The sequence below is a fragment of the Elaeis guineensis genome, chromosome 13 (genome assembly GCF_000442705.2).
Source record: "Elaeis guineensis isolate ETL-2024a chromosome 13, EG11, whole genome shotgun sequence".
Taxonomy (NCBI): Eukaryota; Viridiplantae; Streptophyta; class Magnoliopsida; order Arecales; family Arecaceae; genus Elaeis; species Elaeis guineensis.
Window position 1 is genome coordinate 15,079,214 of NC_026005.2, and position 26,782 is coordinate 15,105,995.

Genomic DNA, 26,782 nt, shown 5'->3' on the forward strand with positions numbered 1-26,782 from the left:
TCGCTTCTGTGATTTTGGCTAGTGGCTCGGCCTCGACCCATTTGGTGAAGTAGTCGATCGCTACAAGGAGGAATTTCCTTTGACCAGACGCCATGGGAAAGGGGCCAAGAATATCCATTCCCCATTGCGCAAAAGGCCATGGGGCGCTCAAGGGTGTAAGCTTGGTAGCAGGTTGTCTCTGGATGTTGGCGTACCTCTGGCATCGATCACACTTTTTGACATATTCAATTGAATCATGGTGCATTGTTGGCCAGTAATACCCTTGGCGGAGTAGCTTGTGGGATAGAGACCTGGCACCTAAATGGCTTCCGCAAGCTCCCTCGTGCACTTCCCATAAAGCGCAGTCAGCTTCTGAGGGTCGGAGGCATCTCAAGAGAGGCAAGGAGTACGATCTTTTGTATAATTTGCCTTCATAAAGGATGTACCGGGAGGCTTGATTTCGGAGTTTCCGGGCTTCTTTCGCATCCTGGGGGAGAATCCCATCTCTAAGATAAGTTATTAGCGGGTCGACCCAGCTGGGCTCGTGGTCGATCTCCATTATGAGTCGCGGTTCTTCCGTACTCGGTTGTTTTAAAACTTCAAAGAGGACGCCCTTTGGCAATTCGGCCGGAACCGATGTCGCCAGTTTGGAGAGAAGATCGGCTCTGATGTTCTCCGACCTTGAAATTTGCCTGATGTCGAAACTGCCAAAGGCAGGGATGAACTCCTTCACCTTTTCGAGATATTTGGCCATATTGTCCTCCCGTGCTTCAAAGCTCCCGCTGACCTGCCCTACCACAAGTTGGGAATCGCTGTGCACCCGGAGTTGACCTATTCCAAGCTCCTTAGCGATCCTCAACCCTGCGATCAGAGCTTCATACTCCGCTCCATTGTTCGTTGCGGGGAATTCGAAACGCAGAGCGTACTCCACAATGACTCCCTTCGGGCTGGTCAAGTTCAGGCCTGCACCCGCGCCTGCCATGTTGGACGATCCGTCCACATGGAGGGTCCAAAAGTTATCGGACGAACTGGCTTCTTCGTCGGGGGAGTTCGGTTGAGTCCTCAGGTCATCGATTTTGTTTTGCTCAGGTTCGACCTCCTCGGGGATGGTGCATTCTACTATGAAATCCGCCAACACTTGGGCTTTTATCGCCGGTCTAGGCTTGTAGTTGATGTCGAATTCTGTGAGCTCGATGGCCCATTTCGCCATTCTTCCGGAGATATCAGCTCGGTGTAAAACCGCCTTGATCGGTTGGTCGGTGAGTAACGTCACCGTGTGCCCTTGAAAGTAAGGTCGAAGTCTTCGAGCTGCAATCAACAAGGCGTAGGTCAGTTTTTCTAATTTAGTATACCTGGTCTCGGCGTCCCTCAACACGCGACTAATGTAGTAGACCGATCGCTGGACTTTCATTTCCTCCTTAACAAGGACGGCTGCAAGGGCTGTGGGAGAGACTGCCAGGTACAAAAATAATTCCTCCTTGGGCTCGGGCTTTGCCAGCAGCGGGGGTGAGCCAAGATAGCTTTTCAACTCTTCGAATGCCTGTTGGCATTCAGGGGTCCAACAGAAGTTTTTCGGCTGCTTGAGAGTTTGAAAGAAGGGCAGACATCGCTCGGCCGACCTTGCGACAAAGCGATTGAGAGCCGCAACTCTTCCTGTGAGGCACTGAACCTCTTTGATCGATCTTGGGGCAATCATATTTTGGATGGCACGGATTTTCTCCGGATTGGCCTCGATCCCGCGCCCTGATACCATGAAGCCCAGGAACTTCCCCGAGGTTACCCCAAAGGCGCATTTGGTTGGGTTCAGCTTCATTCTATACTTTCGAAGAGCGCCAAAGGTTTCTTCGAGGTCGGTGACATGATTCCCGGAAGACCTGCTTTTCATGAGCATATCGTCCACATAAACTTCCATATTTCGGCCGATCTGCTCCTTGAAGATTTTGTTCACCAGTCGTTGATAGGTTGCACCCGCGTTCTTGAGGCCGAATGGCATAACCCTGTAGCAGTAAAGGCCGCGATTAGTGATAAAAGCAGTCTTTTCTTCATCTTCCGATGCCATTCTAATCTGGTTATAGCCGGAGAATGCGTCCATGAAAGTGAGAAGCTCATGGCCCGAGGTAGCGTCCACCAGTTGGTCGATCCTGGGAAGGGGGTAGCTGTCCTTTGGGCAAGCTTTATTCAGCTTTTTGAAGTCGATACACATCCTCCACTTGCCGTTTGCTTTCTTGACCAAGACGACGTTGGAGATCCACTCTGGATAATTGACCTCCTTGATGAATCCGACCTTGAGAAGTTTATCCACTTCCTCGGCTATCGCCTTCTGCCTCTCCGGGGCATGACTCCGGATTTTCTCTTTTGTTGGCCGATGTTTAGGGTCGACCGCCAGATGATGTTCCATGACTTCTGTCTCAATCCCCGGCATATCCGCCGGGACCCATGCGAAAACGTCCGCATTCCTTCGGAGAAAATCCACGAGATGCGTCCGCACCTCCTCCTCCAGGTTGGAGCCAATTAACACCACATGCTCCGCATTCCCATCATTCAAAGGAATTGGTATTAGGTCCTCGATCGGGCCGCCCTTCTCTTCAGTGAGGTCATCGCGCGCATCCAACCCGTCGACTGGACAGAGGTCCGCTTGATCACTTCTTTGCAGGGCAATATTGTAGCAGTGCCTGGCCAGCGCTTGGTCTCCCCGAACTTCTCCAATCCCCTTGTCAGTGGGGAACTTCAACTTCAAATGGTAGGTTGAAACAACGGCCCTAAGGGCATTGAGGCCGGATCGGTCGAGAATTGCATTGTAGGCAGACGGCGCCTTTACCACCAGGAAATTCACCAGGGCTCTGGACTGCTTTGGATGCTGACCAGCGGTCACAGTTAGAGCTATCATTCCTTCCGTCGGAACGGCGTCACCAGTAAACCCTATCAGGGGAGAGCACATCGGCCTTAGATGACCGCCAAGAGTGGCCATTCTCGAATAGGCGCTGTAGAATAAGATGTCGGCCGAACTTCCGTTGTCGACGAGAATGCGACGGACATCATAATTTGCTATATTCAAGAAAACTACGACCGCATCGTTATGAGAAAATTGGACTCCCTGGGCGTCTTCTTCAGTGAAGGCTATGGGCTCTTCAACTTTTTGCCGCTTGAGGGGTGCAGCTGATGTGCTGGTTGCCTCCGACCGGGATTCTCCCGAGATGACGTTGACGGAATCCGGCGAAGGCTGGTCATCCGGCCACCCTTTATCATCAACCATAGCCGGAGGTAGTTGTGCGGAAACCTCACGGGAGGGCATCGGATGAGAAAAAGAGAATTGGGTGCCGGAAAAGATGGCCGGAAGCGGGTCCGTTGAGCGCTCCTTCAAGAACAAGGGTGCTGCGAAGACACGCCGCCCTTCCTCTAGCGCCAATCCTGTTGGTGCAAAAATCCGCCTGCGTCGGAGAAGCTGGAGTTGAGGAAGCCGCGGTCGCCGTCGGGACCTGCAAGGGAAGTCTAAACCGGAGGTGGGGTTGCTCCGGCAAGACCCTCCGACGCTCAAGTCAGTTCTCTGCCTCAACAAGAATGGAGTGCTCGAACGGAGAGTTTAGCAGAGTTTTGAGATAAGGCAAAAGGGCTTAAAGAATAACGTATCTGAGTCCCCCTTTTATAGGCGGGGGAGGCAACGGACTGATGGCGACGTTTGTAACCGCCTGGTAGTGGGCCGCCCATGGTCAGGGGAATTGATTGCGAAAGATAATGGAGCAGACACGTGGCCATCATCATGGCCCGCCACATAGGGCCTGTTGCAGGTAGTGGAGCGGCGTCCGTTACTACTAGTTGTCAGCGAGTAGTGGGATCGTGCAGCACCTGCCGCAGGGAGCGGAGCAGCATCATAGCTGTTGACACAGCCTGTCAGAAGGTAGTGGGATCGTGCAGCACCTGTCGCAGGGGGAGGTGGAGCCGCGTGGAATCCGCTACAAGAAGTGGAACAGGATCATGGCAGTTATTGTTATCTGCCAAAGGACATGGATTTGTTGATCATGGCTCGACAGTAGTCGGAGTTCGGCCTTTGTAGGAGTCCGGGAGGGGTCCCCCTTTCGGACGAGGTCGTGGGTGGAGTCCGGCTCCAGCAGCTGATACTGAGGTCGGAGACTGAGGACGGAGCTTGGCTCCCATAGGGATCCGGATGTAGCCACCCTGCTGTCGATGGCAGAGCCCGGCTCCCGTAGGAGTCCGGGCAGAGCCGTTCTGCTGTTGATGGAGGAGCCCGGCTTCCGTAGGGGTCCGGGCGGAGCCGTTCTGCTGTTGAAGGAGGAGCCCGGCTCCCGTAGGAGTCCGGGCGGAGCCGTTCTGCTGTCGAAGGAGGAGCCCGGCTCCCGTAGGAGTCCGGGCGGAGCCGTTCTGCTGTCGAAGGAGGAGCCCGGCTCCCGTAGGAGTCCGGGCGGAGCCGTTCTGCTGTCGATTTCGGCTGCGGGTAATTTATACCCAACAGATTGCATAATAATCACTTGAGATTTGTACAACAAATGAATGAGAGAATTCAGAGTGATTTGAGATTTATGCGAGATACGATTTAATGATTAATATCACGAAAGAAGGTCAATTATTCTTAACCCCAATCCATTAACGAAATACATATATCGAACCTTTTAGATTTAGATGCTCTCCGATGATACTTTATTTTTCATAATGAGCCAATATTATTTCATGACTCCATGGACAAATTATCAGTGAGAATCATTCTGCTATGTGGACATTAGGCTATTCAATAAAAAACTACCACATCATCCATTTTGATTAAAAAATTCAATAAAAATTATCATTTAGTTAGCTAATCATGATTAATAGTTAACTTTTTCATTTAAAATTTTCTGCCAAACTTGAATAGCAATTTTTTTTTCTAATAATGAACAAGATGATAATTATTTATTAAATAAATAAAATAATAATTATTTATTAAATGATCCAAAATCCATATGATAGAATGGTTTTGACCAATAATTTCTCTCCTCAATGCCCGTTATTTTGGAGCAACTACTTTCTTTGTTTTTACGTCACGGTGTAACTTGGGCCGGGTTAACCTGAGTTCCAAACCCAACGCGCGGATTTGGCCCCAAATCTCTCTCTCCTCCTCACGGCCACCAGGACTGCAGCCACCGTCTTCCGCCGTCCCAGCCTTTTCCTTCTCTTCTTTCTTGGTGGCGCTTCGATCTCCTTCTTTATCTCCAGATCCTCTCCCTTTACCGTTTGATCGATCTCCATCGCCTCCTCCTCCGGTTGGGGAGGGATTTATCGGCGTCGGCGATGGGATCGGCCGGCTCCCGGTGATGTGATGTCTCTTTCTTGGATCATTCTTGGTCAGTTAGATTCGATCGAATCCATGGTAATCTCTCTGCCTTCCTTTCTTTACTGGTTCACGACTGTTGGATGATCAACGGTTCTGGGGATCCAGTGAGGCTTGTTGAACTTTTTCCCAACCCTTCTATTAGTTCATTGTTTTTCCTGCATTGCCAGTGATTCTTCATATAGATTTTAGTCTTATAGTGGAAAAATGTTGGAGTGGGATCGAGTTCGTTGGGGTTTTGCTTCTACTTTGACGTCAATTTGGGATATTTGGGAAATATGTGCATTTTTTAATGTCGATCCGTTCCCACATGGCGCAGTCGACGTCAAAGAAGGTAATTACGAGAGATGAATGGGAAAGAAAGCTCAAAGATGTGAAGATTAGGAAGGAGGACATGAATAAGCTGGTAATGAACTTTCTTGTAACGGAAGGTTATGTTGAGGCTGCAGAGAAATTCCGAATTGAATCTGGGACTGAACGTATCCTTTGCTTGTTTGGATTTGTTCTGGGTCCTGTTGATGCATTCCTCTTTAGTGTTGAATCTTGATGTAATATTGTTATATTTAATGTGGTTCCTTATCGATGATTAGCGGACATAGATCTTGCAACGATGACCGATCGCATGGCTGTTAAGAAAGCTGTGCAGTCTGGCAATGTGAAGGATGCGATCGAGAAAGTCAATGATTTGAACCCTATGGTATGTTTCCTTTCTTGCTGACAATATCCAATATAATATTTGTGCTCCGTCACTGGATGAGGAATGGGCTTGTTGTGCTTCTTTCACCCTTGACGCAACCAGTTGCTTTTACATCAGTAAGGGAAACACGACAGCTCAAGGCTGCTAGTGCACTTCTTCATGCACAATATTTTTTTGCCTCACATTGTTCTTACCATATTTAAGCATGTGATTGTTGTGGAATATACTGATGTGTTAGATTAGCATAATTCTTGTAGGCATTTTAAATTCCTTTAAGAGTAATCACTGCAAAGTGTATAGCTTTCTGAGCCAATGAAGGATGTAATTGTGAACATGTTGCACATATGTCAACATAAAAATCGTGTCTTATGTTGAGCTAAATTTAGTTGTTCCAATCTAATCCAAGGATTCAAAATGGCTAAGAGAAGGGATTATTTATCTTTTAGAGATATTTTGTTAAAAGTTGGTCTTCCTTCTTTTTTTTTGGGTTTTTATTTTAATGTTACATGTGTTATAAGACAAAGTTGCATGAGTTATTAGTTGGTCCCTAGCTTTACATGGGAAACTTTCTTATAAAGAGAGACTAGTCATTTTAAATCATGCCTAGGCTTGATAATGCCCTAGCCAATAGTTAGAATTAGGTGTGACTCTGGTCCATTTTGAGTAGGAGTTCTTTTGGGTTAGATTGTAATTTGGATTCAGTTCTAGTGCTATTTAGCTTGGGTTTGATTTAGGCAACTCAGACTTTGACCTAAGCCAGATATCATTGTGAAAGTTCTTGGTTAGTGTCAAGGTTTTAAATCCCATGGGATGAAGGTGTCTCGATATCTCCATGGAACGGGATACCCCATTGCCGTCCCTGTCATGTATCCCGATAGATATCCTCCACCATTCTCCCTTATTTTTTGTCTTGTTTTCTTTCTTTCCTTCTTTTCTTTGTTTTTCTTCTACGTTCCTTTCTTTTCCTTTTTTCTTTCTTTCTATCATTCCTTCTTTTCTTTCTTTCCTTCTTCTTCTTCTTTCTCTTTCCTTTCTTCCTTCTTACTTTCTTTCTTTTTCTTCTCTCTTCCATTCTTTCTTTCATTTTTCTTCTTCTTCTTTTCTTTCACTTTTTTCTTTTTTCATCTTCTTTTCTTTCTTTCCTCTTTTTTCTTCTTTCTGTGCATAGATGGGTTTCGGTATTCCGATCCTGTCCCGATCCTGTTTTCTCACAAGAACGGGATGGCATAGTTGGAATGCCCCCCATCTTGTCGGGACATAAAATTTTGGTTAGTGTGCCTGAGGCCCAACTTGTTCATAGGTTTCCATGACACTCGGTGTTAGTTTGAAGCCTAATCACTGGTGCTTGTAGGTTGATCACTTGTAATACTTGTCCCTAGGTTCAATTGCTTGTTTTCTTATAGAACATAAAAAGGCATAAGATTGAGAAAACCCCACATATGAGAGTATCCCAAACATAAGCAGCACCAATTGCTAGTGCACAAAAATACATGTAATCCATGTTATTTATCATGATCTATACATTTTATAGATTAGAATTCAATAGGTTTTGATGCTTAGATTGTAGCAAAACATCATCTTTTTTCCCCCTTTTTGTTGGCAGAGATTGTATCATATTACAAAAGCCATCAACTTTTGGGTCCACTTGATCCATAGATTAGGGACTTCAAAATATATTATTTTTGGTTTCTAGGTAATTTTATGTGGTTTAAATAATGATAAACAGTGTGAGTATCTAATTTGAATAACCCATCATTTATTTTAGAATCATTACATGTTTTATTGAAAATGTACGTTTACTGTGTAGTCCACCTTATTTACATATACAAATATATACATTTACAGATGCACAAATGCATGTGCATCTACATCCACATGTGCATGCAAGCATGCATTGGCAATATACTTAGGAGGCTTAGAGGCTTTTGTATCTGGAAAAGAATGTGGTCAGTGCCTTTCTAGCCAGGTTTACTAGAAATGAAACTGTTCACTATGACTTTTAGAATGAGCATGTTCCTTCTTTTAGTCCTAATGGCTTCTTATAGTCCTATTATACCAAGAGCCCTTGGACTTTCTACTTGGAATGAGTACTAGCTTCTGCAACAGCGTTCTTTCTTTCTTTTCTTTTTCTGATTTTTCTTCCCGAAGAAGGGTGAATGGTAGGAAACCAAATTGGCAATAAGTCTCCACTTATCAAAATACGTACTTCCATATCCACTTTTTGTAGCTTTATTGTTACCCGTACTTTAATGAGTAACACACTCATCAGATTCAAATTTTGTTCTTTCTATAAATGAGGAAAGCTACATAATTGCAAGTTACATTGGTCACATCTAGGTTTCGATGACCATCTTGAATCCGGCTGCTTGGGGCATACGGAACTGTAGTGGTCCCGAACCATGATGGTTCGCCTCATTGAAACGGTTTAAGATGTGTTCGAGGGTTTCCGCTTTTGTAGTCTTGTTCGCTCTCGTTTCTTCATCTTTGGCATCCCCTCACACTCTTCTCACTCTCACCAACTAGCATTGACACAAATTGCTCTTAGGTAAGCCTCCTTTTCTCCCTCCCTCTCTTTTCCTCCTCCCTCTTCCTTGGTGCGATCTAGCAAGGGATCGTCGACACTGCCATCTGCCACATCTTCTTGGCATTCCTTGTTCTGCCAAAGCCCACATCTCCGCACTCCTGATCTGAAGGCTTCTTCTCACCGGCATCCTGAGCCCTCCCTCTCCCTCTACTTGTTTCGGTACACTCTAGCACTGCACGATATGAGCATGTATCTTACCATGCTGGTTGGCTAGTACTAGTTTGGCAAACCTTGGTCACATCAATCCTCTATTACAGGCTGTCTTATGCATCTATTATGTCTTGTAGGATTAAGAAATGAAAGTGCATACTGCAGAATTTCTCCTACCCATGGCCCTTAAGATGCTTTTGTGTAACATTATAGATGTTGTAATCCTAGTCCTAGACAAGCATCATTGATTCAATAAGTTTGTTAAGGACACTGTTGTTAAATTATATGTTAACTTTTTCCTCAGGGTTGGCTTTTGACTCATTTTGTTGCTTGGTTTCCATATTATTTAGTAATCCTTAAGCTTTATTGGTTGCCGTGGTCTGAGCCACAAGCTATAACAAGTATATATTGAAGGGAACTATGCATTGATGCTCAGATTCATAAATGAACCTAAATCTCCTTTGGATGCAAGGTATTTGCAGAAGCATGACCAGTGCAGGCCTAGCATTCTTTTGGGGTTGATGAAAACAGGGATTGGCCGCTTGGTGATTTTTAAGGATTGGATAGGGCTCTTGATACAGTCATGGAGCAGTTTATTGGAGAAATAATAACAGTTAAAAAAAAAAAAAGAAAAGCATGACAATCAATATTTTTTATGCTACAAATGTCAGTTCTACAGGTTATACTGTTATTCGGTGCTACAATCTCATGGTGGGATGACCCATGTGTTACTGGATATCAAGAGTGCAGCGACAAAGCAGGACAAGTTACTGGAGGCTTCAGCTTAATAAAAATGTAAAACATTAGGTTAATAAAAGGGGATAACTAGAGGTATGACCATAGGAAATTCAACACCCCTAGGGTTCTTGCTCCAAATATAATAATAAAAAGTTAGTCCTTTGGGCACAAAATCAAATATATTTCTTAAACTCTTTATTTGTAATGTTTAGTCTAGGAAACAGGCAAAGCAGCAAAATTTTATAGGAGTTGACATGGAAGGCCCAGGGTTCCTAAACATTATTTCATAAGACAAGTTGTCAGTAATCTCCTAGTTTGTATTACTTTTTGCATTATTGCACATTGCTGCTTTGACCTGAACTATGTTGGAGTCAAAAACTTGTCCTCTGTACTTTGTCAAGAATGTCAATGTCATTCCTATTCTTAATTCTGCAATTTCATATGATGACCTGCCCTATAGTTAAAAAAAAAAAAAAAAGATGCATAAAGCTACCAACTTTTCTTATGTTTGATTGAAAAATCAGTCTGCTTGCATTTGTATACTTTGCTGCTCGATGAGAAATGGATCAAATTCTACTGGATCAACTAACCTGTGGGACTTGCGATCAGTTTAATGATTTTATCCAGTTTGCTAGTTGACTTTACATGCATTTCAATCTGAATATATGGATGATGTGGATTTTTCTTGTCTTGGGCTTTCTTTAGAAATTTGATAGCCTTCAAATATATAATGCTATCAGCAGTATGAAAGCGACAAAAATTGTGTGTACCCGGGGAATTTCACCGTACCCCAGACTTGATGTAATTTTGCAGATTCTGGATACAAATCCCCGGCTATATTTCCATCTACAACAACAGAGATTGATTGAGTTGATTCGCAGTGGAAAAGTAGAAGAGGCTTTGGAGTTCGCTCAGGAGGAGCTTGCACCCAGAGGCGAAGAAAATGTAATTCTCTTTTCAAAATTTTTCTATGCAGGTTTATTATGATCCACAGCATTCTGAAGTTGATTGGCCTCATATAGGAGGATGCTTTTATTATCTTGTTTTCTTGTCTCACTCTATTTCAGAAACATTATATGGGAATTCTTATTCTTTGTCAACTAGTTGCATGGTCTTTTCCCTATGCATGATTGTAGTGGAAAATCATATAATGGTGTGGACTACATAAAATACCAGGATGGAGGGAAATTGAAGCTACAGACATGTTGTCAAGATAAAAATATATTTATTCCATATTTATCAAATAGAAATTTGGTCTGTGCAGCAAAGTTTTTTGGAGGAATTGGAGAGGACGGTAGCTCTTTTGGCATTCGAAGATGTAAAGAACTGCCCTTACGGAGAGCTTTTAGACGTGTCACAACGTTTGAAAACTGCAAGTGAGGTGAATGCTGCCATACTTACAAGCCAAAGTCATGAAAAAGGTTGGTGACATTTTCTATCATCTCCAGTTTCCCTAAATTGTTAGAGGAACCGAAGTGTTGGGGTGGGGTTAGCATGGTATAATATTAACAAGTTGTATATTTCCTATGATAGACATCATTAAATTAAAGGGGAAACCTATCATAGAACACTCCTTGAAGCTGTATGCAATTGAAGAACATGAGTTGCACATATTTGAACTGAAGCACCTTTACGAAATCTTGTCACAATTCTCTCATACCAGCCTCTCCATAACCATGCATTGTATTCGAGGTGCCTTTTCTTTTATAATGTGTGTCGGAATCAGCAATTACAGTTTTTTATGGCAGAATAGTATCAACAATGTGAACAAGTAATATATCCTTGAAAACCGTATGAAAGCCTGTCCACCACAGTATATATGCATTTAGCAAGACATGCTTGAATTGGATTGTTCCCGGATCTGGATTATTATCAATTGTTTTGCTATTTGGCAGACCCAAAGCTTCCAAGGTTGCTGAAAATGTTGGTATGGGCTCAAAACCAGTTGGATGAGAAGGCTGCTTATCCACGAATCAACGACTTATCCACAGCCATGATTGAAGACCCAGCGATATGAGTATATAGAAATTCCTTTGTTTGTAACTAGATTAGTTTCTCCAGTACCGTGTATCATGTATCAAAATAATGCTTGGAGGCTCGAGCATCGTGTGAATAGCTTCATACAGGCCATGTTTGTTGCTTTCTAGAATTTAGCTTCTTGATGCTACACAGTGCAGTGTTTGAGAAATCGTTGTACGCACATATTATGAGCTAGTTTCCTATCATACCTAGAATGGATTTAGTCTTGGCATCCAAATTATGTGTTTTATGATGATTTTGCATATTGTGGTGCCTATCTGACACCAATAGAAAGGAAACATGTCTTGTACGTCGGATCATTTTAGTTGATGATGATACCCAGTGCGGCGCCCGGGAAGGGCACAGAGAATCATTCTGGTGGTTGCAGTATTTGGTTGTATTTGGAAGAATCTGTTCATCAGTCAGGTGGCCCGCGATTCATCCGAGCCAATATCACACCCCCCCTTTCTTATTTGTTTAAATTAGAGAGCTGTCTGAGAGGTGATGAAAATGTCTTGAAAGTCCATTATCTACATGGGTTGGACATGGAAAAGATGAAAGACAACTTCATGATTGGGGTGGTGATATTACCTCCCTTCTATGCAAAAAAGGGAAAAAAAAAGAAAAAACACTCCATGATTGAGGTTCATGCGAAGGTCAGTTTTCTTGGGGCTGATAAATAAGGCCACGATAGCTCATGGAGGATTCACGTTCGAGAGTACAAGTGATACAGCCATTACGGGGGGGTGAGAACAATACGTCAGCATCCAGATATGTACAGGTGGGAAACATAAGAAATTATGGGAGTACGAGTGATACAGCCATTACGGCGGGGGGTGGGGGTGGGGGTGAGAACAATACGTCAGCATCCAGATATGCACAGGTGGGAAACATAAGAAATTATGGGCAGACCATGGACAAAACCATATACTTTCCTCAACAGACCAAAGACTCATTTGATTCTCCTGAAATGTAGAAAAAAAACTCCTCTTATTCGGTTAGAATTTTCAAAGAAGATATTTAAAAAAAAAATTTCTCACGAAAATACAATTCTCATATTTCATAGAAAAAAAAATCCATAAGAGAAGTAGGTGTTTGAAATTCCCATGAGATGAAAATCACTCCTTTTTTTTCAAAAATACTATTTTAATGCTGTTCTTTTTATATTATACTAATATAAATATAAATACAAACATTATATTAATATTTTATTAATATAAAATATAATAAATTATTATTATTAGTATTAATATTTATATTAATATAGTATTTATAATATATCAATACGACATTAATATATATTAGTATTATATTAATATAATAAATTTTTTTATGATCTAATATTATATTATAATATATTAATATAAATATTATATTAATATATATATAAAGTTTGAAAGTAAAAAAATATGATCTTATATCTATTAAAGATATAATAGATATTTCATATAGCTTTTTCAGAGAAGTTGATGTTCAACTAGACAAAATACTTTGTAATAAAATATTTTTTCATGATCAATCAAATATGTCAAAATTATTTTTTAAAACATCATAGTCTCAGAAATCAACTTTTTAGAAAAAACATTCTATGAAAAAAAAAATTTCCTCATAAACCAAACAAGTCTCAAGTTGTATGGCATGCCCATATCTAACCATATACAATGAGATAACATGAAAGCAATGTATCAATGTGATGAAGAGAGAACTTCTCAGCAGCACTTTCCCTAAAACAACAATAATGTCAAAAACTACCACTCACGCAATCATCACGTTAACAACTTAAATGAAAACTAGAGACTTACAGCTCCACTAATTGTCATTAGGCAAGGCATAATCAAGAATAGGAGTTCTTTCTAAGATTAGAAGATCAAATGGTTGATCTCTTTGAATCAAAATAAAGTTAGTGGCAAGCTGCTCATATTGGCGACTAGGAAGGTGCATTTGAACTTTATAATTACCAAAGGCTTTAAATGTTACTGCTCTTTTCAATTTGTGATTCATCCATCATTAGTTCAGATGTTGAAACAATTATGAACTCCCAGAGAATCTATATATTCTGCTTGAGCCCGCAAACAAAAGACCATTAAACTGACAGGTCAATCATATCTGTCACACTCTCCAAAGCAGACCCTCTGCTCCCAAACAGATGTATGCATATGACCTGTTAACCATACATGTACAGTTGTTTTGCAGAATCTGCTTCCTGCTTTTGAGTGGCGCCAGGGCTAGAATGAGAGGAGTCACTCATGGAACTTGCTTTCTTTTTCAGACGCCTTTGTCTGTATCTCCACACAACTTGAATCTGGATTGCAGCCTTATTCCTCCAGTAGGGTGATTCATATCTGTTACCAAATGGGCAAAATACATCACCCTCAAGATTTCAAAGAACTACACAATCATTATTAGCACTAGTTATAGTATTCTGATGACAGCCTACAGCACATCTTACCTAATGAAGAAAAGGACATGAAGAAAATGAATGAAAACTGTACTATGATGCTGGCATTGCACAAAAACATGATTAATAACATTTTGCCAAAGTTGAATGTGAAAAAGAGTCCACTGATAGACTCATGCAAGTCTATTATTAAGTAGAAATGTATGGCATGTGGCGCAATGTAAAAAAATACGAGCAGCAATCCTCTCCTTCTCTCACTCTCAAAAAAGAGAAAAGAAAAAGAGAGAAGAAAAAGAAATCAGGCAGCAAGATGGAAATCTTGGAAGTTTGATTCAATAGTCTATAGGAAGACAATATTAAACCAATCATGAGAGAACTGAACTTGTAACATGCTCCACCTGCAGCTCCATCCCGAGCTGCAATATGGGCATAGAATTGGCAGTGTGATGTCACTGGAAAACTCTTGGCCACCAGGAGCTACACTATGCATAAGCTGTCGAAACAAGCTTAAGTTGGCCATGATGGAAATTAAAATCTATTCATCATGGGATAACGTTAGCAATAGCATGAGCACAACAATAAATTTGTGAAGGCCGACAAGAACCTAGATAATGACTTGAAACTGAGACAATGCTTCCATGTAGTGAGAAACATATACATAAAATAAATTTGCAAAGACAAACTGAAAAGTTGAACATGACCTAAAATGTTTGACCTTCTCATGTAAACTCTTTCCACACTACCTTGATGCAAGCATATATCAGAGTTAGATCAACATAAGGAAAGAATTCCATTGTCTCAAGGACAATGCTAATGAAATCTGTTGTCTTTTTTCTGAAATAAACTTGATCAAAAAATGAGACATTAAGGATGGATGGTAACGGACATCTTTGATCTCAAACTACAAATAGATATCTTATTGGATACTTTCCTCGTAAACGAAGATGATGATGAAAAGAAATGAATCATATCACTGTTCTCAAAAATGAATATGAAATAGGAAATGAAATCTATTGCATATCCTCCAAAAGCAATTCGAACAAAAGATGAAACTCCTAAGGATCAAAGTTCGCCATCTCGGTACCGGACCCCGTACCGGTAAAATCCTAGTATAGTGTCAAAATGCAGTTAGGTATGGTACAATAGTATTGGTAAGGGGTGGCATGGCATACCAATATAGTATCGTACGCTCCATGCTGCCTCATGCAGGGCGGTATAATAAACCATGCTAGGGATGGATGGTAATAGGCATCTTTAATGTTGAACAATTGAGAGGATGTATATATAGAGGTTCCTGTAAAAACTTCTTTTCTAAAAGAAGGAAGATGATGACAAAATAGCAATGCTTTTATCAACAATGGACGTATGATGTATCTTTTTCTGAAAAACAATGAAATAGTGAATCTTTTAATGCATGTATTTCAATTGTATTGAAAAAGTATCTCATAAGTTGATTGTTAAAGACAATTTTGAAGTACATTGCATCTTTGCCAAGGATATGAAGGCCCTTAAAGAAAAATATCATCAAGGAAAACAATACATTATCAAATATCAACACAAGATGATGAAAATTATCACCAGCGAAATAGATACAAAAGTGACAAAGGATACTAATATACTCTCTCAAGTAGAAGGAAATAGATCCAAAAGAGATGGTTACTACTATGTTATTACTGAAAGACAAATGGCAGAAGGATTGCTCATGGTGTTCAGCCATTCTTTGGATCACAACTAAAAGAAAAGCTTCACAAGGCCTTCAAAGGAACTGTCAACTTAAGATCATGTTTTCTTTGGCTTTGGCAGATTGATTGATCAGTATCATCAAAATATGTCCATAAATGGACAAGATGTGCAGGCCAAAAAAAATATCTAGAACAGGATATCTAGGAATTGGTTAGGGACAGCACTATCTTCCAGAACAATGCAAGCGTGCCCATTAAATTCATGCATCCACTTCTTCCCATGTCAAGCAAGCTGTTTACTCATTCATGAGCAGCCAGCAAATATGACAGGGAAAACAGCCAGGTGGATTACACCTGCTGCTTGTGCCCCATCCATAAAACAGTATTCCCACAGGGGGATCATGTCATTAGCTTTTGACCGGAACTAGTTCAATGGAGTCCTTAAGAAGAGGCATATCAAATCAAGAAAACTTAAAAGTTATTTCAATTCAAACACTGAATTTTGAACTGAAATAAGTGCCACAACCATAATAACAACAATTGTCTTCCAACTACCAGGTGTCTTCTTTATGATCCTTAGTTGCAAATCATTTACATTGAGGGCTATATCTAGTGTTATTGAAAGTCTTTCTAAATCATTTTTCACAACTTCCATCCATATGGATTAGAATCTTCCCCACCACTTTCATCCTTTGCCACAATCTGGGATGGTCTGTTTAACTGCAATGTCAAAAATTGATAGACCATATAGTAATTATGTTTTGGATCCCAACATTTAGTATGTTATAAAGCAGCAGTATCGCATTATTCCATTTCTTCTATAATTCATTCCTGTTATTATTAGAATTCCGCAAATCCCACTGCTATTTACTTTTTCAGATTCTCAGCATACTAGAGACACAAACCTGCATGCGCGTGTGCGCACGCACAGAGAGAGAGAGAGAGAGAATACATAATCAAAAATTGGACAAAAAAGGAATTGGTTATGAATGCCAACATGCACACATAATTTGCGCTGTTAAGAATTAAAGATGATATTATAACAGGTTTTATCTACCTTATTGCTCGTTGAACATGAGGATGCCGCAGGAGTCGTGGAAACATGGTAGCAACTTCTTCAAGATCAGCAGTACGGAGTGCAAAGGTTTCAACATTTGTCAAACATTTAACTGTCCTGGTAGAAAATAAATGCTGTCCAGGGAACCTAATTTTACCCCCATCTGCAAAATAAAACAATTGCAAACAGACTTATGACGAATTATAATTTTATGGCTGGTTTGATAACCAAAAAGCTGTTTCAGAAGTTAAGAACCTAATTATCTTTGCAAACTGGCCAAACACTCATTTGCAGCCACATTATGCAATCAGATTTTCCTAAGATGGAGAATATTATACAAATTAAGATCATTGCTAGGTTTATTAAAATCATACCATTTTTATCATCGAGATTATTAAGACTTGCTAATCATCACTTCATCAATGAAAATGGGAAACAAATTTGCTAAATAACTAACAGTTCATGATACAAATAGTGATTGAAAAGCAAGAAATATCAGTTTTTATTTATTTATTTATTTATTTATTTTTATAACTTTTGGTTCTGTAGAAATTGAGCTATCAGTCACTAACATAATGTTAATCATCTACCCCTGTCCAACTGTTTAGGAACTGTTTTAGAATCCTCATCATGCTATTAATCACTATAATTGTGAAATTTAAAATAACAACAGTAATCAGAGGCACAAATTGAAGAGAATATCATGTTTAGAATATTTGAATTCAAACTTTGTTATAAGTAAAGAAATTTCCAAATATATTTTAGCAAAAGAAGTGGCTGTGTGGAATGAAATGTGCAATGCTGTTTAAATCAATGGAGACCACAATTCTAAGTTACCTTTATACACCGAAGAGTGTTCAAGATACCATGTGAGGAGCTCCTCACCACAAACATCTCCTTCTGACAAGGGAGCGATATTTCCATCTACTCCAATGCTCTCGACTTTGCCCCGCACTATGACAACCATTTTTTCAACAGGACCTCCTTGATATAGAATATCGCTTCCTTGTATGTAAAACTTTTGCCTTAATCTTTTATATATAGCATCTAAGATCGGTTCATCCATTAGGGTGAAAATCCAAACCTGCCAATCATTAACTTTTAGATTACTAACAGACAGACTGAGTGATATTACAATGGCATGCATTGCTTCTCATAACTTGCTTGCTGGGTTGCACAGTATTGCGCATTGTCTATATCTTTGCTCCAAATTGTGCTATATCCATTCATGCGCAGTATTAGTTTTTCTGGGCAATCCCACAAGCCTTGCATGCATGTCAGATATTGGAAGAGGGAATTAAGATGATAAACCCGTGATTGAAAATACAAAATATAGCCCATATGTTCTGTATTCAACTTGAGAACAACATTTGACGTTGGTGATAGCTGGCAAAAAGTCCTTTACATTTTCTAATTACTTTGCCTACTATATATTATAATGCAGTCACCTTGGTCAGACCTTGAGATTTGTAGAGGCCATGAGGTTAGCATGAGTACCATTTGTTTACACATAATATGTAATGCAGCCTCCAAAAGTATACACCCTTTTTCAGTAAAAGTGCCCTTGATTCTCTCTGAGAACATTCTTGGAAAAATTGGACTAATTGAGTGCCATTAAGAATTTAATTGAGATATACTGGTGCAACTAAAGCTTAGGATAAATCCAACTTTAACTGACATGATTCATCATAGATATCACATATTTCTATCTTGCCATAAAATTAAACAAACTAAAAGAATCCCTAATGATAAGTCGTCTGTCACTAACAGAAGTATTCACTATTTGTAGAGTTGAAAAATACTTGATATGATTCAAAATTGAAAAACATTATGGTAAAGTTTGACAAAATCATAATAGATATTCTAGAACATAAACCATTCTACCTGACCCTATTTTCATTTTAATGGTTAAAGAGAACGGATTAATGACTATATTAAATAACATACAATCTACAGCATGATTCTACTAGCGCACAGGATCAAATTGCCCTTAAAATTCAAATTGCTTTTCTTTCAAATAATAATTGATTGAGTATTTATGATCTCTTGGTAATTAAATTTGGCCTGAACCCTTAATGAATCATGAATAAGTGAAAAATAGGTACTGCAACCCATAGTACTTTCATTATGTAAAAACATAGATGATGTTTCAATGGTCTGTTAAAAGGAAAAATTGGATTAAAAAACTAAAAGAAAAGAGAATTTTTCAACATTATATTTCTGCTTCAACTACTATAACAGGCATGCAACCTCATGTTTAAAAACTCACCTTTCTGAGAAATTTAAAGAAATGGCGGCGTATGTCTCTCTGTATATCTTCTGGTAGATTCTCAAGTAGTTGTTCTTCATTTATGCCTCGTGTAGCAGCCCAACTAAATCTTTCTGCTTGTCTCACTTGCCTAATATTTCAAAATTCAAAAGGTATTGATGAGAAAACTAGCAATATGATTTGTACAACAAATGGAGGAAAGAAAACTACCATGATGGGTAAGTTGGGTTTAAACCACAATACAGGTGACAATGGGCGCTATGTCAACCATATACCATATGATCATAAAATAGAAAAAAAAAATCCAAAACGTTTACAATATAAAAAATAAAATATGAAACTGAAAGTACACAGTGAAACTGCAAACGCATACTCATTTTTTGAGTATTTTGTCCTTTTCATATGCATTTCTCATAAGAATTTAAAGTGATTATGACAGTGACCCAATAGCTTGACATGTTTATAATTTCCAAAATCTAGAATATTAGGATTTGTTTGAGGGACAAATGATATGACGGCTTGGTATTATTGGAACCCTAGGAGCTCAAGCACAAGAAAAAGAAAATATTAGGATAGAGTAGAAGAAAGTAGGGAAGGTAGAAATAAAATGGAATCCACTACTAAATCAACTATACATAAATATACAAAGTCTTCATTCTAAGGATTCGAGTTTTGATGAGACATCCCATGGGACATTTGAAAAGAGGTATCATCCCATATGTCGGGATAGGATTGTCTTGCCATCATCCCAACATCCTGATCGAGGCATCTCGGGATATCCTCTGTCCCAAGTGTTGAGATGGGGCAGCACGGCAGCGTGTCCCGTTCCATAAAAAAATTGGGATAGTGAAAACCTTGCTTCATTAATTGCTTTCTCTTGCCAAAAGAATGCTTAGACAATGCATAATTCTTCACATCCTTTCAGTAAGACAAGAAAACTTTCTAAAAGAATAAGTACTTCCATAAACCTGAAGAGATATATGCATGCAGTATAGTTAACAAAGCCTTGAAATCTAAAAAGCCAAATTCCATGTTCATGAACAAATATTTAAAGCTTAACAACTAGCTATTAACTATCTAATACATATAGTTTGACTTAAAACAAGAATATGGTTACTCCAACATGGGCTGAGGCAAAATGGTTGGTTGATTGCTCCTTTTTGTCACTTGGGAGAATTAGCTATTCTTTATAGTCTAGATGCAACTTAGTAAGGACAGCAATTATCAGCGTTGAGATTACTTTTGAAAGGCAAATTCCCCTAAAACATGAAGGTGATAGACAATGGAAAATTATTAGGATTAAATTATATATAATTTCCTATGCTTGTATTTTTAAAGAGCATAGTTAAAATACTAAATTACCACTAATCAATTAAAAATAGAATACTGAAAGCAGAATAAGCAAATTGAAATTCACTAACCTTTTTTTAGTCATATAATGTCATCCTTTGAAAAATAACCAAACCAAAGCCATACTGATCCAAGTTGGGAAACCCCTAACTTTTGGCTACATAACCCAAGTCCCTCGTATGTCAAACTATGTGACCAAAGGCTTCGAAGGACCAAAATAATGGGGCAAAAACAACCAAGGCTAAGAATATGTCAAGGATGCATTAGAAAATGTGCTAGAATAAAATCAAAGATCACTTCTTCAAGATTTGTGAAAGGGAAAGCAAGTAGCTAAAGCACCACCCTTAAAGAGCCTCAATTGATGCCCAAGCACAACCACATAGCATGACTTGACTCTAGGTGCCTGAAGAGCTCAAAATTTTGCAATATTAGCATAAATGTAAGTACTGGCAAATTCAAATATTCACCAAGTAAAATTTGAGAACGAAACTACGTCCATCCTATCTATTATCAAATAAACTTTCTAATGCATCTTGAACCGCATCAATCAAAGGTCAAGCAAGGAAGTTATGGCCAATTGAGTGGATTCCTTTTTTTTTTCTTTTTTTTTTTTTTTTGCTTGTTGAGAAATAAGGAGGGAAACACAAGAATTTAATTGCCTAGCACATCCACAAGTGCACCACTTGGGACTCGAACCGGGAACCTTTGCCTTAAAGCTAGGGGTGCTACCATCAAGCCACTAATTGAGGGGATGATGAAGCACCAAATGTTTAATTATTGGAAGTGGAAAACAATGGTCAAACAGCTTTAGCATTCCTACATTTATTTCCTAGCACCAAACTTGATTTATTACCCAACACATATTTGGTGCCATTAAGAATGAGAGAACAGAAAAGGAAGCAAGGGCATAGGGGGAGAGGGGCATCCAACGAAAGGGAAAGAAGGCAACTACTCAAGCCAGCAAGAAAGCAAAGGAAAGGCAAATAAAGATTATTTTCATTCAGATTCAGAGACCAGTGAGCTCTTAGATGACCGATTGTCTAGATCATCCGACGATACCAGCACGATGGCAGTTTAAGCAATGATGCATCTAGTAGCCAAAGAGGTAGCAGTGGACATGGCACCATAGTTTATGGCTAACAATTCTAGGGTGGTCTTCGATTCACACAGTAATAGAGTAGTATCAGCAGGGGACCCGGTATCAAGACGACATACCTTGGATTCATTAGTTAGTTCTCAATACATTTATGCCACACAAGATAGGGATCACAATGCATGACTTGGCGGTACCGTGAAGATACGATTGCTTATAAAAGATAGGTCCCTGGAGATCGTTTGGGACATGATGTTACTATTGTAGATGATATCGCGGGTGGAATAAGGTCCTTGGACATATCCGGATCCGAGTCATATGCTGGATTCTATTCCATACAGCCAGACTACAACCTACACGGACATCCTTCCTTTGAGGTGTCGTGTTCAAGTAGGCACTAACCTCTACGAACTCAAGTAGCTTAAGGGATGGATTTCATTACAGCAATCTTCCGATGGCCAACCTAGTATCAAAAAAAGGATCAGTATGAAGATGGCTATCCAATGCATGAGTATTATAGGGTGAAGAAATATGTAGCAGTCCTCATAGAATCTTAGAGTGCTGTCCCAGGCTCGGAGTACGATCGCAATCCCAACATCTATAAGGGACATCAACACCCCACAAAAAATTTTAGATGCTAGTATGTATTTTGCACTTTAATTATATTAAATCAACTTCATTAGCTATATTTTATGTATATCACCCTTTTCCCAATCTGTATCTTGTTGGAATAATACATAACATACAGCAAAAAATTACATGCTACCTATATTGGTATCTTGTCGATAATATACAGGTTGGTGCAATATATTGCCATATTGAGACACCATATACAAGGCCAATTGAAGTGATACTAAAACCCATGATGGTCAGGTACCAGGTGGGTATGGGACCTTACCATATTAACACACAATATGTAGCAACATATAGTTCAGCTAAACAAGGTCACTAGCACCTTTTGGAGGAGAGCTCCTCTTTTTGCTCTTATGTGAGCTTGACCACTATGAGCATGATGGTGGCAAATGGTCGTAAGGTTTTCTACAAGGTTGGAGGATTGAACAACAATGAAGGTTAGGAGAGAAGGGCAAATATTGTTAGTGTTGTGCTGGTCATGATAGTAAGGCTGAAGACAAGTTGGGTGTCAATGACGATGCGACACAAAGGAGATTAGTGAGGTTAAGGAGGTCGAGAGGAAGTAGATGTCTAGCAATGATGAGATGGATGTAGAGGATGCAGTCATCGATAAGAGGGGTGGCGATATCAATGCAGTGGGCATTGAAGTGAAGGAGGTGGCAAAGAGGGGGATAGAGTTTCAAGAAGAAGAGTCAGTATTGGGATAGGGATGTCTAATGGCATCAACCTTTCCTTTTACAAAGAGGGATGATACAATTTGGTAAATTAGGCCAAAAAAGCCACTCAAAATCAAGCACAATTAGTTGACTCCACTCGGTTCGTCTAATTCTAACTAGATTTGATCACAGGCTAGGTGGCCGGCCCAGTCCAAAAATTAATAGGATTGGGCATAAAAAATAGGCCTATAGGATGGGCCTGGGCAAAAAAGTAGGCCCCATCTAAAAATTAGACTACGCTTAGAAAAATAAAAAAAATGACCTGGCCTAGCCCAAAATTATATATACACACATATAATCTTTATTTATTAATTATATTAACTAATTATATATTATAATAAAATAATTATATATTATATTTCACTTAGCCTATAATAGTGGGGGGAAGAGGAAATCAGGCATGGTGGGTGGGCTTGGGATTGCCTCTTCAAGATTGGGCAGAGCCTAGACAAAAATGCAAGCCTAATATTCAAATGGAGCTGGGTCTAGGCATAAGCATCAGGCATAGCTTCTACTGTAGAGCCCAGTCTAGTCCGATGTTTGATTAACCCTAATTCTAACTAGCAAGGCTTTAAATTCTGTGAGATAGAGCTGCCCATTTTTTCCATGGAATAAGACGTGCCGCCATCCCGCTGCATCCTGACATTTAGGATAGGGGATGTTCCAAGACATGCCGATTCGATCTGGGATGTTGGTGGAATGGTCTTGTCCTAACACACATAGGATAGTACCCCATCTCAATGTCCCATGGGATATCTACTGGGACTTGAATCCTTGTTAAGTGGTTCAAACCTGGTGCCAATTTGAGACATCGAACCATCCCGATTTCTAGCCGGTTCAATTACTACACCCCAACAACGGTTCGACAATCCTCGTGTATACCTTTTGGTATCACCATACTAAATAAGATATGTTCTATGTGTTGGGATCGGTCCTTATCAATACAATATATAATATATTGATATAGACCAGTATGTACCAGTATTTGAATCCTTCACAAGATACTTTAACCCATAGAATGATGAGACTAGATGGGCGACCAATATGGTGATATAGCAATGAATCAAAATTGATAGATGTAAAGGAGTGAAGAGGATAGGATGGGAAAAAGGAACTACAAGAAAGTTGAGGTAGAGAAAGGAGAGAAAAGGCAATAGGTATATAGGAGGGGATTATAGTCCATATCGATATTTAGTTCAGCCTAAAGCACTAGCATCCCACACTTAAACATGCATATTGGTAATGACACTTGGAAAAGAAATTCTTAGATACTGAAACAATTTGATGCTCAGATACAAATCCACAACTGACTCCGTGTAACATAGTTTATGGTATGAGCCTATGAAGGTTATGCAATTGACTTACGATAAAGCAAGGTTTGTTGTACTAGTGTTATCACTCCATACCAGTGCATATTGCTTTGTAGCGGGTGTACCATACCATACCGCTACCAATCGATGGCACGAGGGGCTTAGAGTGTGTCGATATACCGAGCCTACTCATATTGACACTGCACCAACATGATATTGCTATGGGCATCGAAACCGATATTGCAAACCTTGCTATAAATATTTACGTTAACCTTGATCGATAAGCATCACATTATTTATGGTGGCTAATTCTGAAATAAATTTACATTGAAGGTCCAAGTGTTGTCCATCCTCTATGAGAAGGTGAAGGTGAACTAAAGAATTCCCATCTATTTGTCATTAAAGTGTAGAGAATAAATAACCAAAGAGCTATTAAACAATAAAAAACATTATAATGCACAATGGAGCACGGTCAAGAGCCAAAACACAATTATGGCACTAGAAAAATATTATTTGAACTTAGAAGAACGTTCACAAACTATTTAGCTCAAAAACAGACATGTTTCATGTTGCTTTATCCTTGTGAGCTTATGAATGTACTGAGCATGAACTATGGTGTAAAACGTCATTAATGAATTTTGATAATGAAGATCTGTCAAAACCATTTTCTGACATTATGGACACTATAGTTCATTTTCCAAATAAATCATTCCCATGTTTATGAGTACAATATAGGCATTAGTTCAGTCCTAAGACTAATCTCCAAGACAAAGAAAATTTTCACTACAAAGGAGTTACTTCTAAACCATCCAACCAATCTATAGTTAGATAAAATATGAAAATATAAATTATATATCTAGATTATGCAAACAAATTTATGTATTTCAATATATGAAGATACAAGAAAAAAATTTCGAACCATCTGCAACAGCAGAACTAAGACCTAGCACTCCTCAAACCTAACAAGGGTTGACATCTACCTCCTTAGATAATCCTAGGCTCTAACTCTAAAAAGCCTAAAACTTCTATGCCATGATTGACAAATACTAGCCATTGGTGCTGACATGCACATTCTGCTATACAGTTTGTTCCCACATCTTTTTACTTTTCTTTACATAACTGTATGCTTCTCCATATTCATCTCCATAGATTGATGTAAATGTAGATGACATGTTTGCAGGCTTGCAGGCTAACACAATCAGGCTAAGGAGAGTTTGAATGATGAACTGTAAAGTAAGTTAGGCAACACACTTGAAAAGAATGGAGTTCATAAAAACAATCATGCCATCAAGGACTTGACCTAGATTCTTGTGTTAGCCAAGCATTAATAATAAAAGCTATATTTGATGTTTTAAGTAAAGGATAGAAATACTTGAAACAAAAAGGACAATGACAGAGATCTTATAAGAAACCATTTTTGTTCCAAAATATAAATAGCTCATGAAAGTTGATCTTTAGTGGTAAAAATCAAGAAATATTAATCAAAAGTGCTTGATAAAAATGCACTAAAGAGCAACGTGCACTTTATGCTTCTGGGAGGTACATTAATCTATATCATTTGTATCCCTCTATTCCCCTACAAGTTAAAGGATGAGGTTAAAATTTATCAGATACTTATGTGGTCCACAAGAATTCTTGTTTTTCTTACCATATAATTAGTGCAAGGTTATTAAGTACATGAGTTTTTGTGTTTGCTTTACTATTAATTATGTAATGTCTTGCAACAACTTATTTTTACTTCCATGAATGTATGAGAATATTAAATCTTAGCACTTTTATCAGATGAATTCTACCACAATGGATCAAGCTGCTAGAATTAGTAATCTAATTTTTAAGAAAGAGTCAACAACACAGCAAGCATCAGAGAGAAGTATGAATTGCATAGAGAAACACAGAAAAAAAAAACAAGAAGTATTTAGAAACTGGCTGCTAGTGTAAAATAGATCATAATGCACTGCATGATCAATCTTGACATACATAAAACCAAGCCAAAAGAAAATTAAATAATATACAAGGTAAGAAATTAAAAAGAAAAAAAGACTGCAAAAGGATACATCAAGAATATGATATTAGATAACTAAGATCCAAATCAAGCATTCAAAGGTCTGTTAGTCCACCAAACCTCTGCAGTTCTTCTGGCAAGTGTCGACGGCTCAGCCATTGTTCAAAATCACGTTGTCTTATTTGCATTTCGAATCTCCTAAAAGTGAGATACATAAATACCATTACATGGTAGGCTCAAGGTATAATAAACATGGTTATGTGGAATAGCATACAGCTATTTCCGAATGAATAAAAAAACACAACTGGACTTCTCAGTATTACCTGCATAAACAATCAATTCATGGCACCTTTCAAGAACATCAGTGGATTAGCTACTGTATATTAATCCCATGAAAAAATGGAGGCATTGGGTAAAAATAGATAACCTTAGTATTTACAATATACATTGAGAAACAACTTTTAAGTCTTCAGAGGATCATGCACCCTGACTAGGCCATCCAACTTCGTACCATTGGATCATCTAACCCACAAGATTTATCCATGCATTTGGATCAGATTCATGTCATTGTCTCAACAACAAAAATATAGCTCTATATAAATATACGTGCGGACGTATGTTTTCTGTTTCTGTGATTCCATACATATATATACACAATTGATCATATTAAGGAATTGATGTTACAAATTAATACATTCACAGCAACTACTAGCTCAAATACCTTTTTACAGTGTTGTGTAACAACCATATGGCCTGTTCTGGACTCAAGTGTACATGTGATTATG

General features: G+C 39.1%; 2 protein-coding genes across 3 annotated transcripts in view; one reads left to right on the plus strand and one right to left on the minus strand.

The window, feature by feature from the left end:
• The first annotated feature begins 5,037 nt into the window (after nt 1-5,037).
• Nucleotides 5,038-11,725, plus strand: LOC105056487 (protein GID8 homolog). Its single transcript, XM_010938705.2, has 6 exons — nt 5,038-5,338; nt 5,619-5,778; nt 5,890-5,996; nt 10,282-10,413; nt 10,733-10,889; nt 11,364-11,725. The coding sequence occupies exons 1-6, from the start codon at nt 5,288-5,290 to the stop codon at nt 11,483-11,485; spliced, it is 729 nt and encodes a 242-aa protein (XP_010937007.1). The 5' UTR covers nt 5,038-5,287; the 3' UTR covers nt 11,486-11,725.
• Nucleotides 11,726-13,423: 1,698 nt separating this feature from the next.
• Nucleotides 13,424-26,782, minus strand: part of LOC105056488 (probable cyclic nucleotide-gated ion channel 20, chloroplastic) — a 36,722-nt gene continuing 23,363 nt past the window's right edge. For both annotated transcript variants that reach the window (XM_019854448.3, XM_010938706.4), the window contains 5 exons: nt 26,118-26,195; nt 18,894-19,023; nt 17,462-17,708; nt 16,625-16,787; nt 13,424-13,829 (listed from right to left, as the gene is read on the minus strand). In XM_019854448.3, the coding sequence (XP_019710007.1) occupies nt 13,652-13,829; nt 16,625-16,787; nt 17,462-17,708; nt 18,894-19,023; nt 26,118-26,195 (796 nt within the window). In that variant the 3' untranslated portion in view covers nt 13,424-13,651. The remainder of the gene's footprint in view (nt 13,830-16,624; nt 16,788-17,461; nt 17,709-18,893; nt 19,024-26,117; nt 26,196-26,782) is intronic.

Excerpts from the sequence above, each read along its gene's own strand:
- LOC105056487 (XM_010938705.2), top strand. The coding sequence starts at position 5,288 with ATGTCTCTTTCTTGGATCATTCTTGGTCAGTTAGATTCGATCGAATCC. Across the intron at positions 5,779-5,889 it reads AATTGAATCTGGGACTGAAC|CGGACATAGATCTTGCAACG; the intron begins GTATCCTTTGCT and ends ATCGATGATTAG. Across the intron at positions 5,997-10,281 it reads TCAATGATTTGAACCCTATG|ATTCTGGATACAAATCCCCG; the intron begins GTATGTTTCCTT and ends GTAATTTTGCAG.